Genomic DNA, 13,572 nt, shown 5'->3' on the forward strand with positions numbered 1-13,572 from the left:
GTGTTTAGGAGGGGAAGCTTAATGAATGTTAAACACAGGTGGACTGTGATTGCAAGCAGGAAGGCTCTCTGTCTAAATGTGCTCACGGCACATTAGAAATGGCTCTGCACCTTTCCTCTCTAAACAAACCTGAGAAGAGAGTGCAAGGCGACCTAAAAAAACTAAAAAGACCACTGACTGAGACTTCTCACTAAACAATAAGCATCCTGTGTATCTGAGAACCATCATGTGATCAAGTCTCAAGGTTTATTTCCACCTACTTCATTTTGTGTCCACAACACTTACTACAGAGTGCTTCGTGAAGGATAAGCTACGTTTAGTGTCAACACAGCACATGGAGTTCATGAAAACACCACATCCTTCAACGTTTGTTTAATGTTGGCTGTCTCTGCACTCATTCATTTATATTGGAACTATCTTTTTAACCTTTCCTTATTCATGAAAAGATTTTTCTGAGGCTGCATACCCATTCTCTGCTCTGCTAATCAACCATCTGATACAGTGATCTGACCTGGAAATACATTGTTTGGCTTGATGTATTGTACATTTTCAGTTTTAAAAGATTTCTTCCTTGTGATTTTTTAATTTAATAGTTACATGTGGGACTTGGGTATTTGCACATTTCTGGTCACTAAGTATTTTAAATGTAGCTTATTATGGCATATATATAGTGACATGGTGAAGTGCACTGGAGAACAGCTGCAACTCGCTGTGTGCACATTTTCAGGCAATGATGCTAGCCACTGTAAAGCAACAGGATGTAAGAAAATACTCAAAATAGCACCCGATTGATTCTGTGTGCAGCTTTCACGTGAGCAGACATAGCAAATTTTGTTCTTTTTAATCATCTGCAACGTTTAAAGGACTTCTAGAACAAAGTTCTCTATCGTATTCAACAATGCAAATGTTCATGATCAAAGAGGTAAATGTCACACCTTGACATGTGGGCACTTCCTACTCTATGAAACCACTGACAAGACACTTTGAGCTGAACACTTTGTACAGACATTATCAGTTTGTGTGAAAACTTAAGAAGTTGTACAGAGTTCTGTTTTGTCGCTGCTATTATATTACGCTAAAGAGACAGTAAATTGCAGGTCTGGGCTTGTCCACTTCCTTCATCCATTACATCAGGGGTTTGAATCATACACTACTGTGACGTAATATGCTGTAAATGAAACATGCCACGGCATTTAATATCTCTGAAGCAATCTACACATGGTATCAATTATGCCACTCCTTCCTGACAATGTCTTTCACTTACTGATGTCAATAGTAATCATGATGACCAAAAGGTGAACTAGGACAGTTACACATTTCAAGTTACTAAATCAGTGGCTGTTTTCAGGTTCTCTCATGTTTTATATGACTCATTTTACCTGCTAATCAGAAAGACCAACCTAGACTAACCTATGTGATATTTCTGAGGAAAAACACAAGGTAAAAACATGTAGTCATTCTGCTTACTGTTTTTGCTGACATCAAGCTCCCTGAGATTGATGAGGTTTGCGATCGCTGCAGGCAACACTGTTAGGTCATTATCTGGCATGCTCAGTCGATAGAGCAACTGGCAGTTAAACAGTTGCTGGCGGAGAGACAGAAAAAATACACAGTTCAAATCATAAAGTGTGAAAGAATTTACAGTATGTTATTACATGGTTATCTTCAACTTCACATTAAGGGTTTAAATGCTGTTCAAAAAAAAAAAAATCAATCCGACTGACGTAGACTTCGTAGAGTTCTTATGAGGTTACACGCTACATGCAGTATAAGGTTTTAGAAACTGTAGATGAACAATGGTAATTTCAAGTTTCTATACATCAGTGTATGTTATTACTTTGGGCAGTTCCTCGATCTGGTTGGCATCGAGGTAGAGTTCCTGCAGGGTCTTCTCAAAGCTAAAGATCTCCTTAGGAACAGTCTCCAGGCTGCAGTGGGAGTAGTCCAACGATGTTACCGTCTCCTCCTCACCCCGCAAGCAGCGGCAGGGCACCAGACGAACAAACAAGCTCCGCTTGGACATCCTCAGGCACTAGACAGATAAAACAGAGAGATACTATATGTAAATACTATATTGTGCAATTTTCCACTTTCCATTTTAACTTCCATTTTCTATGTGACACAAGTCCAATGTTTTGAGTGCAGCAAAGATTTTTAATAAAATATGATATGTGATATGTGCATAGGCTCCATTACCACGTGACTGGAGTCTTAGTTTTCAGAACAGAACACATATGTTGTTTTTCTAATCTCTCTCCATGAGACAGATCATTGTCAACAGTCAGTGTCCAAAAGCACATGGCGAACAATGACTCACGCTTTGATGAGGCAGAAATGATAAAGTCACTGACACAATTTGGAAAAATGCCTCTACTAAATCAAAACTACATTTGACATCTTCAAATGTTCACTACATACTGCAGTGTCAACCAAAAAAAGGAACCAAAAAACTCCCATGCAGCATATTTTTACAGGAACATGGTCTATTCTGGAGTTCAACAAGGTTGCTTCAGGACAGAGATTTAAAAGGAGATAAAATATTTGTGTATCAATCAGAAAATCAGAAAGTGGATCTAATCCAACAGTCATAACCAGCTCTAGTGTGAAGACATTACAGTAGCGGCTTGACAACACTATCAGGTTTCTTTCAACAGCTACAGGGATTTCCAGGGAACTATTTTCTCTGTTTACTTTTGGAGACTTCTGCTCCTTGCTCCCCTCAACACTGTTCTCATCACAGCGTGCATTTTCCAAATCTCCCCAGTGAAAGTGACAAGTAAACTGTGACAAGTAAAAGTGGATTGAACAGGACTTTAATTTAAAGGTTCAACCAGTGTTGCCAACCATTGTCAATGTTATTAGCTGAAGACACTCGAAGACGCTTAAATGATCTCTAACTCTAGCTAGCTATAGCATAGATATTATTTTTAAACAGCTAACCTCACTTCTTTCTGGCAGCTGACCGGTCAACTTAAAATGCTGCTGTTCTCTCTCTCACACACACTGAACACCAAAAAGCATGGCCATAGGATGGAGCATTTCCCTCTAGAAAGTACTTAATGTCAGGCCCGAAAGTCACTAGATTTGTTGGTAGTCATTTTTTGAAACTCGCTAAGATGGCAACACTGAGTTTAACTGCTATATCTTTGGTGCATATATAATTTAGAATGTGGTCAAAGATAAGAAGGCTTTCCAACACTATCAGTAGATTTATAACAACTCTTCAGTTCAGAGTCACTTCTATAGAAGAATCATTCACGTTCCACTGATCAAAAATGTTTTGAAATAAAACACATTAAATGTTTCAGCGAATAGAAACAACATCTCAAAGGATCCTGATCACATAAAATGTACACTTTCAGTTTCCTCTATTCATGTAGAAGTGCTTTTTCTAATTCTGAAATGTCTGCAGGCATTTAAAATGAGCTTTCAATATTATGGGTACGCTGAAGCCTTGTTTGAGTTGGGTTGAGCATCAACATACAAAATACAAAGTAGGCCATGATTCAGCCATTATTTTGGAAATCCTTGTCCTCAGCTCCACTGCAAAGTAAAGACATAAAAGCCACAAAATCTTTCCAATCTGGTTGGGAACAGCTTAAAGGGAAGCGGGGAGGGGAGTTGTAATCATGCCCTTAACTTGCTGCAGCAATATATTTTACAGCTTGAGGTCAACACTAAGATTTCACCAAGTACAGTATCCACTATGGAATGTATCATGTCAACAGAGGCCTTGTTCTTGAGAGCATGTAGAGAATGTGACTCTTCCTCCCCCTCACCTTAATCTGTATGCATAATCTGAGTTTTTCCACTCGATGCAAAAGCTGACTGTCTAACCGAGTTTAAAACTGTGGTAGCCTTGACCCAGACTGTCAGTGCAGCAAATGTGCAGGCACAACCTCATGTAAATATGCCACTCATGAAATTTTGTCATCCATACACAACCCGCTGTCTTCGTTATCAGACCTGTATACTTTTACATGGATGTGTAAAGATGAAAATTAGGAGCTACTCAAAATATGACCTAATAGCCTAATGTGGCAAAGTTTAAGAGCTCTATACTCAGTACCTTCACAATAGTTAAGGAGTACATGATTATATGGCACAAAGTTGACTCAAAGGAGTAACGGCCAGCCACCCCTCTATCTCCAACTCATGAAAAATGGATGCAAACGCCAACACTAAAAAGGGGTCTGCACAAGCAAGGGTCTTTCAGCCTCCCACGTACTCTCTGCTATAGCAGCCGGCAGCTCATGTATAAATACTAGGAGTAATCTGGCCTATCACCAGAGGGGTTGACAGAGGGCTTGGCTCCATTCATCCTGAGTAATGAGGGCTGAGCATATGGATGACGCACGCTATGCAGAGTGGGAGGACAGGGAGGACTGGAAGAAGGAGAGTGATATGGGTTGACAGAGAAAGGAGTAGTTGTGGGTTGTTGTCAGGTATGCAAGCAAAAGCAATTAGGAAGTAGGAGCAGACAGTGTCATGAGAACACTAGTGGGAAGAGATGTATAGAAGTTGAAAGAAGACATATACGTCAACAGGATAGCAGTAGGAGCAAATCTATGACGGTTTTGTAACTTGTGATCCAGGTGATACTTAATATCTAGTGTCGTTAAACATCTGTTTCCCACTTCATTTATAAAATTATTCATTAGGTTTTTTTTTTCCCCTTTACTTCCATTAACTCGCGATGTTTTTTTCTTTTTCCACAAGAAAGTTTTCTCCACCAAAAAATAAATAAATAAATAAATAAATAAAGGGAAAGTGAACTGGGCTGGACAACTGTGGCCCTGTTAGGCTGACTGTCTGGCTGCCTGAAGCCCCCAGCGAGTAATCTGGAAGGCAGCACACTGCCTATATAGGCTTATCCACTGACCTACATGTTACTGAATGATGTCTGCCTACACTTACCCAGCTTTAGTTCATCAAGAGCTCTGGTTTTTGCTCTTAGACAGTTCAAGACCTGCTATAGAGATTTCAAGACCTCTCAGCTGAGATTTTCTTTCTTAGCCCACTTATTAAAGCAGCATATTTACTTAAATCGATAAAAAAGCCAGACGTCAGCCTGATAGCAGTTAACTGCCTAAAAACACTACCTGCATTTATTGAAAAGCATGTGTGAATGGCAAACATGTGACTCTGTAGCTTGGCAGTGATCCTTTGGTATCCTCTGTGGAACAGTGAATGAAATAGTCTGGAGGGCAGGCCAGTCAGATTCCCACTTTATTCACCCAGTCAGAGCTGGGAAACCACTTCCCTGGAGTAACTTAAGTGCCTTCTGGGTCAGTATTGTTGCTATAGAAACAATGGTTAAGACTAGAGTCAGCTCAAACCACAAAGTCATACACAAAACACACAAAAAAACTTGACTGATAAAACACAGAAGATGTGGATGGAGGGCTCCACAAAAAGAGACCGAAGAGAGACAACTGTTACTGAGAGTAAATTATGACAGAGATAGATAATTAGTCCTCAGTCAGTTTCATTCTTGACATGTCTGTGTGTTTCCTAAAGGTCTCCACAGTGGTCAACTAGCGCTCACACAGGCCCACTTTAGTTCATGCAGCAGAATGTGTTTCTAATGTTCTAATTTAATTCTAATTCAATAAGACAAATTCCAAATGTACTTTCTGCAGATGTGTTGAAACTTTAATCTTAAAAGTATAAGTAGGATTTCTGCCTAATACATATAGACAATAAAAATGTTATTAAAGTTTTATTTTAAAAAAAATATCTCTCATTTACAGCAGTATTTAGGCCAATTTTGTGGCGAGGCATAGATCAGGGCAAGGGAATAAAACAACTTCTAAAGCTTTGAGTGCTCCCAGGAGCACAGTGGCCTCAATAATTGAAACTAAAATAAGTCTGGAACCATCAGAAGTCTTCTAAAGTCGGCTGAGTAATGGCACAAGAAAGGCCTTGGCCAGGTGTCAAAAAAACTCAGTGATCACTCAGTTTCACAAGTCCTCTGCATGAACCCCAACCAGATGGTGGGGAAAGATTCTCTGTTGTTATGAGACAAAATGCATCCCTCTGGGATGAGCTCCAAGCACCATGTCTGGCAAATGCCGGGCACTGCTCATCACCTAGCTAATACCATCCCTACAATGAAGCATGGGATGGGGGCATCATATTGGGGCAGTGCTTCTCAAGACAAGGCAAGGCAAGGGTGAATGCAGCCCCAAAAAAAAAAAGGCTCCTTAAAAAAAAAACGGCTCCAGAGTTCATGCGACCTGAGACTGTTGTGAAAGTTAATCTTTCAACACAACAACAACCTGAAGCACACAGCCAAGACAACACTAGAATGGATTCTATTGCTGTCATTGAGTAGCCCAGCCCGAGACTTTAACCCTACAGAACATCTGCCAGAAGAAAGGTATAACCTGTCCAACTTCAGAAGTGAGAAGCTTGAAGAGACATAACCAAGCAGACTCAAAACTGTAATTGCTTACATTGTGTATTTTATTTTTAAGACACTTAATTCTCTCATTAATAAACTGACAAACAAAACAATTTAACCTATGTGTAACATGATAAAGTGTGCAAAAAGTGAGAAGGGTCTGAATACTATCCACAGCTACTAAGTCTAGCCTAACTGGGCTGGAGTAAGCCCTTAACCAGCCAGTTACAAAATGTATGTGTTTCTGTGTGATAGGTTAAGCGGAAGCAGTTCAGCATTTGACAGTAGCGAGCAGTTTGTGTTATTTATAGCAAGTAGTAGTCGTTTGGTTGATATGGCAGAATGTGATTAGTGCGAGCTAGCTCTCGCCTTATGAAAGCAGCTTTTGATCCAGATTGCAGTGGACTGTTACGGGATTGCTGGGCCACAGCTGAAATTTTATATTAGAGATTATAGCAACAAAAACAATGTAGGAGGGGGAAAAAAACATAACAGGCTGCAGAGCCTGTGGGATACGCATGAACTGCCTCCGTCTGTGAAGGAAGAGGAAACAAAAAGTCACTTCCTCGAAGCAGGGCGGAAAGCCAAAGAGCTGCACGGTGTGCTTTAATGCAGTTCTCTAATCTGACTTCCCTGAGATTTGTTAAGTTCTCACACTTAGAGCTTGCTATCGGAAAACAGCACCCAGTGATGCTGATGATGCTGAACATTGTTTGCAACCCTATCCAATTGAGAGATCGTAGTTGTGTACGAAAATGGATAGAACGATAGAACGACTTTAACTTCCTCTAAAACACATTTTGTTTCAATTTTTACCACTCATTCATCTTTTTGTATTTGTATTAAGTAATGCTTATTTATAATTATATTTAATCACATAATTTAAGTACAGTTAAAATATTTAGTGAGTAATAATTACGTAGAAAGTTGGACACATCTTCAGAGAAGAAGAGCACAGAAGAGCAGTATACAACATCGTCCCTTGCAACATCTTTTTTCTGTGTATCTCATTATCACATTTAACTCACAACAGGAGAAATGCTCTTTCTCAATAATGCAGTGGGATATCGAGTTAAAAGGACAACAGTGCAGCAACTAGCTGAGACACCCAGAGCCACCCCCCACAGTTTATGCTCTCACTACCTGCTATTCCCAGAAACAGCTTCAATACATTTACATGCATTTACTCTTAATTTACCGCTGCTGGCAATCAAAATATACTTGTCTTTTTCCTAGTAGGGCTTAGTAACTAAACACAGGAAGCAATTGATGAATACAAAAAATGAAGCACCAGGAAACAATGGCTGGAATTACAGCTGAAATAAGAGGAAAGAAAAACCCGATACTGTCTGTCAGTATCTGTGACAGGAGTTTGCAGCTCAGTGGAACCTGAAGTTCCAGTTTTGCTCTCCCTCTGGTTTTGGTTCTCACAAGCGTTCTTAGGTCTCAGTGGTTTTGCGTGACTCGAGAAAACAAAACCATGATTGTTTTCTTTGAATTTGTGGCAAAATGAGGGTAAGTAATTTGATCTGTGAGAATGACAAAGTGCCTTTTATAGCATCTTTCCACTTTTCTTCCAAGACTGGCTCTGCTAAACTGAGCTTATAACAGTGACACTTTCCTTCATTTGAACATTTACATGGTATCTTTATATCAAAAGATTTTTATGTAAGATGTACATAATATATAAAATGTAGGATAATAACAGCATTATGTTTGTAGAAAAAGGCCAAGGTGTTATATGTACTAAACAATGTTCTGCTGCACTTGAGGACATTCTTGACAAAAACGTTTACATAATACTTACAATACCCAGCATTCAGTTTGTGTGTGTCACAAACACCATTGCAACACACCTTAGTCATAGATAAGTATCCTAAAGGGTATAAAAAACATCAGTAGTTTAAAGAAAGCTGGCACATTGGGTAGATTTTAAGGGGATTATAAAAATTGACTGACAGCCATGCAACTGACTGAAGAACATCTTGTCAAGCGAAATAAAACTTTTGTTTTTCCAACAAAACCTTGATTTAGCAATCAAGTCTAGTTGAAACCAACTTGAGTTATAATGGAATACATTCTGTTCTCCCTTTCACTCTCCGCACCGACAATCTGGCTCACAGTGCAGATATCAAATACTCTGAGTCTGGAGTCTTAATTTTAATTCCCTTTGAGATGACTATCATAAGTACTTTAATGAATAATTCCCACATTATTTCTTTAGACACGAATGGGCCTGAGGCAAATGAATGAAGTCTTATTTTCACTTCATTTGTTCAGAGCCCTTACAACTCTGAGGCTGTAGAGACGTCCTGGGCCTCTCAGGGAACGACAAAGAATATGACAGTCCACTTCCAAAGGTTATGTCCTCTCCACCATGCAACAGGGTGATTAATAAGCATGTTTACTTTCTGACCTTTCAAACAAGCTTGTAACGGTCACTTAATACTGAAAACTCAATGCACGAAAATGGTGTAGAGAAATAACGAAGCTTTGATTTGATTTAAGATGCATTTATGAAATATTGTTAAGAAGGTATGCATTGATTTATATTTTGAAATAAGCCGTTTTTCCTGAAGAAGATAAGCACAGTAAAAAACCTAAAAGCATGGTAAATATTTTCCATACTTCCTGGTGTTGTGCCTAACAGATGGACAGACAGGGAAAACCCACTGACTTAGTAGTAATTCAGTAGTAGTAAAAACCTGCTAATTCTTATTAAAATTCTTAGTTAGTACTAGAGAGCTGGTAGGGTAATGTCTATGTAATGTCCAGGCCAACTGACTGAGAGATTTGCATTCTCACATATAGTTCCTCCAGGTAGTGTCTAGAAGTGCTCAGGGTTGCAGCGTCTGAAAATGTGATAATCTATTATGCTCCAGCTCAGCTGTATTCTAGTGAATGGGCTAGTGAGAATAACAGATGTCAGATGTTGCATAGATTTGTTATGAATGAATGAAATAATATTTTGCTGGGATAAATGGAGAGTTTCTATTTTCCCATTGGTATTAAATAATGTCTTTTTAGTGCTTGTATCTGTATTTTACTCCATTTAAATCCTTCATCCAACAGTATCTATGAGAGCTTTTCTAATATCCAACAGAGCTGTACCACAAAAAGCAGTGATCTATTATATCTATTACACACAGAATATTAAGATGAAGCAAATCTTTCTGCATCATCTCTCCAATTACTGTGTCCTCTACTGAAGGTTATAATCCTACTGTAGTAAAATAATTACAGGGCCTGCATTTATCTATGTAACTGTAAAGCAAATGAGACATAACTAATTACCTGTCATTACCTACCAAAGAAACTGGTCATAATGAGAAGTAACTAATTTCATTTTCTCTTGTGCAATAGTGGGTGTAAATTGCTAAATTACTGTCATTTAACATTAATTTAGTTACATCATCAAATCAGCATATTTGGAACCCTAGCAACTGGTAAAACACTGTATTTGTTAGTGCATTACAAGGTTTTTGCTGTCTTTAAATTGTCTAGACACCTCAAGTAAATCTATGCTTTAAATGTACTCCGCAACAATAAATACCTCACCTTGCCCTTTGAGAACAAATGTTTCATTTGAAGTTTAAATATCATACTTAGTAAATGTCTTAATCAGAACTACAACCACAGTGTTTCATGAACTACCTTGTTGTGTCTCTGAAAGCCACTTCCTGGCTACACGAGGACTGATGATAATTCTGCTGAGACGTGCACCGACAGGTTATCCTGTGAGTTCACCACAGCCACCAATTGACGTAGACAATTTCACTGCCAAGGCAAAGGATGTGATAAAAAAGTTCCACTTTGAGCTAAGAAAGCACAATATTTTAGACAATAGCTTTACAGGTACAGGTACGCAAGTGTAAAAGAAAAAAAAAAAAAGAATAATAATAAACATATGCAGAACAGTAAAATGTATGTGCATGCTATTTCTATAGAGCTTTACAGAAATCAATACAATCAGGTCTAATGCTGTTCAACAGGATTTTTGGAGGGCAGTTTCCTCATTAAGACTTAACCACGGCATAGAGGAAGCAAACCCTGTTAGTTATAAATAGAAGCATGCTAAAAAATCCCTTCTGCTGGTAAGTTCTTAATTAAATATGAGATTCAGTTAAGTATGAGCCAGTGGGATTCATTTCTGCACAGCGGAGACCTGAACAATATCATCAATAAGGAGCGCCTAACAATGATGCAGTAACTGCAGCGGTTCTGCAGTAAAGTCTATTTTCTCCGATTCAGGTTCTTGAAGATCTGTAGCAGATTTTCAGCTACATAAAAATTATTCTACAATGATAGAAAGAAATGTGGCCAGAATTAATTCACATGAATATAACTGCCCAAACATTAACTAAAATTTGTTCTATTAGAATACATACAGTGTGTTAAACAGACCAATAACCTGTTAATGTCAATTTAAAGATACAGCAGATCAGTAACCAATAATCATCATCAATATTCAAATCTACCTTAAGACATCTGGTTTCTCTAATCCCTTACCCCAATTATGGAAACTAGGTATATTGTTACAGTAACTGGGTTACTTAATTGCATCTAAATACAGTCATTGTTCAAATCAATTGTCACAACAGAACGGTAACATTATTTAGCTAAATTGATCCAAACTGCAGCCAAGAAAACAATCACCCTAATGGAGACAATACATAGTATTAATTATAACCCACAGCACTGGGAGTACAGCAGCTGCTAATAATGCCTCCCCACAACCTGGGAAAACAATGGAATGGCTTCCTGGTACAGTTTACAACCAAGTAAACGATAAAGCAACACAAATAAACAACAGCCAGCTGTTTCAATCAAATATCCACAATAACAAAAAAAAAAAAAAGATACTGCCACAAAAAATAGCAGCACACATTACAGTAGTGAGTAATAGGGTTCATTGTGCCTGACATCTCATGTGATTTCATTAATTCTACTTCAAATCAGTTGTACTTGACACAAATTTACAGTTGCCCAATTTATTTTGAACAGAGAAGAAGCTGATTAGTGTTTATGGTGAAGAAGTATATGATATGAATAAACAGTTAGTTCAAGTTGCTTGTGTACGTTCCAACTCACAGGGCTGAAGAGGGCCCGGAGGGCTATCTGCTCACAATCTAGGCTAATACAGATGGCCAAGAATGGAAAAAGCAGGGGGCAAATTACCAAGTTAGACATAAAAAGCAATAGCTATAAAAACTGATCATTTATGTTTTGTGAGATACTCAAATAGATGAACCAGTCTTCTTAAATATATTTACTATAACGTGAATAATAAATAGCTATTGTGTTAAATGCTAAAAGAAATTCCTACAAACTCTCTTACTGACTGAAAGGTGACCCTTCAGAGAAATCAGAGACAAGACTAGGTATCAGATAAAGTTACTTGTCTGTTTGTGTGTTTGTCCTTGTGAGCGAGAAAGACAAGAGGGAGCAAGATGCAGTTTACCAAATCTCAACAACCAGGTCAGACATATTCAGGTCAGAGTCATGTATCCATGCAGACAACTGCCACATTGTCCTCGTTTATCTTCTGGAGAATAAAGAAATGGAACATATTGCTCTAATGCCTAGTTAAGGACATAAAGTCTGCTCATTAAATTATATTTTAAAACACCTTACATGCACAGAAAGGTGGGATATTTGGTCACTTTCAGCCCATGACAAGAATCAACGTAAACCCAGACACACTTTGAATTTCTTTTGCAGAAGTAACAACTTCTCTACTTTGACGACGAAGAAAATTAGTCATCTTGCTTCAAGTTGTCCATCAAAACATTTCCTGCTGAAAATACAAAGTTGAAGAATACTGAGGAAATTACTGAGTCTCCCTGCGCCCCTACAGCACCCAGGAGCAAAAGCTGGATGCAGAGCTGTCAGTTTAAGTCTTATAAAGCAAGACAAGGGACTGGAATTTACTAGCTAAACCAATTTAACAGTACCAAATCAGCCTCTGTGTGCATGGAAAATCATTTAGATGTTCTGTGAGATATTAGCTCACATGCTTGAACATAGTAACTTTAACGTGTTGATACCGTCTACCTAGTTACACCTGTTAAATATATTCGAGTACTTTCTCACTCTTATGGAACATAAGGGTGAATAATTTGCCTAGAGCGTGAAATCTGTCGACTGTGTTAGCTGCAAGGTTACACCATGTTTACACAGAAAGCGTAGTGTGAGCAACATGTTCACAGACCAGCTTTTTTTCAGGATGTATTTCAGTGCAGCATTGAGTTGTAATGGAATGAAACCAGCACAGTGTGCTTCCATACTCTAGCCCCATATTCAACATGCAGCAGTGCATCAAGCATCAATGACTCCATGACACCACTATCATTGACAAAAGATGACTACATTGAATGATATGATGATCTTTGTTAAGCAGGAGGTGTGTACTGCAAGTTCTGCAAACAAAGTGGCTGTGAATGATGGGAAAGTCCAAGTAGTCGAACAAGTAAATGGGGAAATGTGCACTTCGGACAAAGCAAAATCCTTCTGCTTTGAAAAGTAAAGGTGTTCCTGACAACAAAGCTAAAAAAGAATGTTGTCTCAATTAGCAACGGGTTAACATAACATGTGTCCTGTCATCCGGTCTTCTTGTCTTCACTATTTGGGTCACTAGATGTGCATTCATTGTGTCTCTAACACAAACAGACTTTGTGGTCTATAGGGACGTCTAGACATCTAGCTATGCGTTATCTCTAGTCGCTGTTTGTAACAGGCAGGACACATTACGAGATCAAATAATCAAATTATCCAAAATGTGACATATTGTGCTAACCCAGAGGTTTGCCCATGGTCTGACTAACAAATAAAATTCTATTTAATGGAAGGGAATTTTCAGTGTTTCATTGATAACAATCAAACAAACTTTGATAACATGTCTTCATCCAAAGCACAGGCCTCAATCCATCTTGTTAACCAGTTATGTTTTGAAGTGCATATGTGTATAAATAAATGTCAAACCAAAGATAAAAATCCACAACCTTAAAGTTCCTGATGATCTATTACCTTGTCTTGTGGATAACTGTCAAAATCAATTATAATTTAACAGCAGTAGCTGCAGAAAGTGCTTTTGCTTTCACAGCACGGAATATTTGTATTCAAAGAACGCCCAATACCAACATCTCAGAGTCTGCAGTAATTGCCAT

General features: G+C 38.4%; 1 protein-coding gene across 3 annotated transcripts in view; it reads right to left on the minus strand.

Moving 5' to 3' along the window:
* Window positions 1-13,572, minus strand: part of erbin (erbb2 interacting protein) — a 42,581-nt gene that overhangs the window by 19,797 nt on the left and 9,212 nt on the right. For all 3 annotated transcript variants that reach the window (XM_026353706.1, XM_026353705.1, XM_026353707.1), the window contains 2 exons: window positions 1,838-2,032; window positions 1,468-1,585 (listed from right to left, as the gene is read on the minus strand). In XM_026353706.1, the coding sequence (XP_026209491.1) occupies window positions 1,468-1,585; window positions 1,838-2,023 (304 nt within the window). In that variant the 5' untranslated portion in view covers window positions 2,024-2,032. The remainder of the gene's footprint in view (window positions 1-1,467; window positions 1,586-1,837; window positions 2,033-13,572) is intronic.

This window comes from Anabas testudineus, chromosome 12 (genome assembly GCF_900324465.2).
Source record: "Anabas testudineus chromosome 12, fAnaTes1.2, whole genome shotgun sequence".
NCBI classification, from domain to species: Eukaryota; Metazoa; Chordata; class Actinopteri; order Anabantiformes; family Anabantidae; genus Anabas; species Anabas testudineus.